The sequence below is a fragment of the Protomyctophum bolini genome (genome assembly GCF_963924005.1).
Source record: "Protomyctophum bolini genome assembly, chromosome: 20".
Classification (NCBI taxonomy): Eukaryota; Metazoa; Chordata; class Actinopteri; order Myctophiformes; family Myctophidae; genus Protomyctophum; species Protomyctophum bolini.
Genome location: NC_137881.1, coordinates 26,022,337 through 26,025,843, shown reverse-complemented (window position 1 = coordinate 26,025,843; position 3,507 = coordinate 26,022,337). Strand labels below are relative to the sequence as shown.

Here is a 3,507-nt window from a genome sequence, read left to right as displayed (position 1 = left end):
TTACTTTGAAGGATAATTCAAATGGAAGACATTGGTCACACTCAGGAATCACTTGACAAATGCACAGTTAAACAGCATTTATTACTACTATTACTGCTGCCACTATAGTACTTCTACTCTATCTAATTACTAGCGGCACAATTCTGGGGAATTGCAAGTGTGGTTGCACTGACAATTTCAAGCTTTGACACCTTTGAGTCTTGCATAAGTGTACAGTATGATACAAAAGTCCTATTGCCTCTGGCAACCTCACTAATAGTGCTATTGCTAATTATAATGTTATTGCTGTTGTTTCCTCTTCTAGTATCTACATTTCAGAGCAGGAAGTGCGACAGGCAAATGGCTTCCCATTTGCCTCATCATGAAGAGGAGCTCACCTGTCGTTCGGTAACCTCAGAAGAGGTTCTCTGCGCGACACACGGGGAGGAGCTCAGGCTCTTCTGTCTTGACGATGAACAGCTGTTGTGTGTTGTGTGTTGGGATTCAGAAAAACATGCCCGACACAAGTTCAGACCTGTGGATGAAGCATTGAAGCATTGCAAACAGGAACTCCAGGAATCACTGGAGCATTTAAACAACAGACTGAAGTTCTTTAATAAAGTTAAAGTGAATTCTGACCAAACAGAAATTCACATCGAGGTCCAGGCCCGGACCACAGAGACACACATTAAGGAACTGTTCATGAAGCTTCATCACTTCCTACACGAGGAAGAGGAGGCCAGGATCGTCACTCTGAAGGAGGAAGTGGTGCAGAAGACTCGGAAGATAAAGGAGAGGATTGAGGTGCTGAGCAGAGAGATGGCAATCCTCTCTAACACCATCCGAGCCACCGAGGACCAGCTGAAAGCCGACAGCCACGTCTCAATCTTGCAGAACTACAAGGCCACTGTGGAACGGGTCCAGCTAACCACCATGCCAAAACCACAGCTGGACCCAGGAGCACTGATCGACGTGGCCAAACACATGGGCAACCTGACCTTCAAAGTCTGGGACAAGATGAAGGACATTGTCTCCTACACTCCGGTGATCCTGGATCCCAACACCGCCTCCCCGGAACTCATTCTGTCCGATGACGATCTGACTAGCGTGAGATATGGACAGAGACAGCATGAGCTTCCCGACAACCCAGAGAGGTGTGACGTCATTGTCCTGGGTTCCGAGGGCTTCAATTCAGGGTCTCACAGCTGGGATATTGAGATTGGAGAAAATAGGAGCTGGTTCCTGGGTGTGTTAGTCGAGTCTTTCCACAGGAAGGGAGACATGGGGGACAGACAAAGACAGCGCAAGATAGGGTTTCGTAATGGCGAATGTAGAGCAGTCTACTCATCAGGGTCAATCACCGATATCAGCGATCCTCTCCCAGTGACCCAGGAAACCCGGAGGATCAGAATCCAGCTGGACTGGAACCGAGGAAAGCTGTCCTTCTCTGACCCCGATTCTGACACACACCTACACACCTTCACGCACACTTTCACTGAGAGACTCTTTCCATTCATTTGTAATTCGGATGATGACAATTGCATCTCTTTGAAGGTGTTACCAGGGAAGATCTCTGTCAATCTGGAAAACCACAGTTAGAATGTCTAGCACACAATACAAGCTTATTGAATACATGGATTGAATCTATTTTGATTATTAGTGGCAGGTTATTAATTGTCATTGTTTGAATACCATATTCCGTTGTAGTGTATCATTTATCGTTCATTTTGGAATTTGTTATTATGGCAACATGTTTTGAAATCAATTATTGTATTATTGATTATTGTGAAATTAAACATGTCACAGAAATCTTGTGTTGCCGTTTTTCAATTTGTGGTTTGACCTTAATCTTTGATTGATTGATTGAAGTTTTTATTTCACAGTATGCAGAATGGGTACATTTCAAACGAAAGCACAAGTCATTGAAGTCAATACAAAAACGGTTACTTTGTGGACGATCCATGATAAAGCATTACACTTACTGTATTTACAGGGGTCCAACAGGGTCCACCATTTTCAATTCATCAGAACCTTTAGAGATGTACAAATATACACTTCTATTAAAAAAACAGGAAATCATCATATAAAGAAAGTAACAAAGGGAAAAGACAGAAATGTACAGTATGGGGAGAAAGGGGTGTGGGGGGCTCAGACTTGGTGCATGTTCTGTTGGCCACTTTATTTATTGATTATTGATTTATATTATGTATTTATGTATTTATGTATTTATGTATTTATGTATTAATGTATTTGTATTGTATCTCGCTATATGATAGCCTATACCTTCTGGTAGTAGAATGGGTGAATTAGAACGCTGAAGTTCTGTTGAATTATGAATGTATGTATAATCCTATACCGGTAACTCAGTGCCTTTGGTTTCAATCCCGTCATTACCTTGTACCACCACCAGAGGGTGGCGTTGGACTGTGTGTGTGTGTGTGTGTGTGTGTGTGTGTGTGTGTGTGTGTGTGTGTGTGTGTGTGTGTGTGTGTGTGTGTGTGTGTGTGTGTGTGTGTGTGTGTGTGTGTGTGTGTGTGTGTGTGCGTGTGCGTGTGCGTGTGCGTGTGCGTGTGCGTGCGTGTGCGTGTGCGTGTGCGTGCATGCGTGCGTGCGAGAGAGTGTGTGGAGTTATCCTAAACCGCTTTGTATTCTAGGTATAATATCTACAATGTATGATAGCAAGGAACAAAGGGGAGATAGTCACAGTGAAAACTTCCTCTATTATGGCCTTGGGGGATTCTTGCATGGGATACTTGGAGATATGGAACATTCCTCCAGCATCTACACACAGAATTGGGTGCCATTGCAAATGCCTGCATTAAAGGAAAACTTCACAAATTTCATGTCTGTTCTCACCATTCCTCATAGTCAGTTAAATAGCGGCACTCGGTTCATTACATTGCAGTGTTCATATGGGAGAGAGAGAGAGGGCCAAGATAATATCTCCACTTCCCCAGGCTCCAGCCATCAACTACTTTTTACTGCCTTTTTATATTTTGTGAAGTGCTGCTTCTCCTTTCTGATCATCACTGTATGCCAAGAATGCTTTTACCTTTTGATCACTTAATTACCAAATCATGCAACATATTGGTATAGTCAGTGTAAACACAGTGTAAAGCCCCATTGAATGCAAAATGCAATTCATAAGGAATAAAGGTGAAGTGTTCCTTAAACGATTTATGTAACTGCAACATAATCTCAAACTGTCACCTTTGACCAAGAGGCAGTATTTGATGAGTTGGGAGGTCAAATCTGATGCCTCAGGGCAGGCATACTATGTGGACGATGTGGTCTAAACATTAAAACAGCCATTAAGACATTGAAAACAACTTAACCACTTAATAATACTTATACGATTAGTTGACCGGGGTCCCCCAGAGTCTGTACCTTGTCCCCTCTTTTTCCTCCTTCTATACCAAATCTCTTTGCTGAAAATAGCTGATCTACAAGCTCACAACAGGTCACCCGTTTAGCTTTATCTCCAGATGAGGGTATCTGTATAATTGTTGCTGTGTTTGTGAATGTTGT

At 42.8% G+C, this 3,507-nt stretch overlaps 1 protein-coding gene across 1 annotated transcript; it reads left to right on the top strand.

Annotated features, from left to right (window-relative positions):
- Positions 1-339: 339 nt before the first annotated feature.
- On the top strand, positions 340-1,578 carry LOC308335280 (nuclear factor 7, brain-like; the record flags this gene model as incomplete). The annotated part of the gene is made up of 1 exon (XM_080792298.1): positions 340-1,578. The coding sequence occupies one exon, from the start codon at positions 340-342 to the stop codon at positions 1,576-1,578; it is 1,239 nt and encodes a 412-aa protein (XP_080648424.1).
- Positions 1,579-3,507: the final 1,929 nt, after the last annotated feature.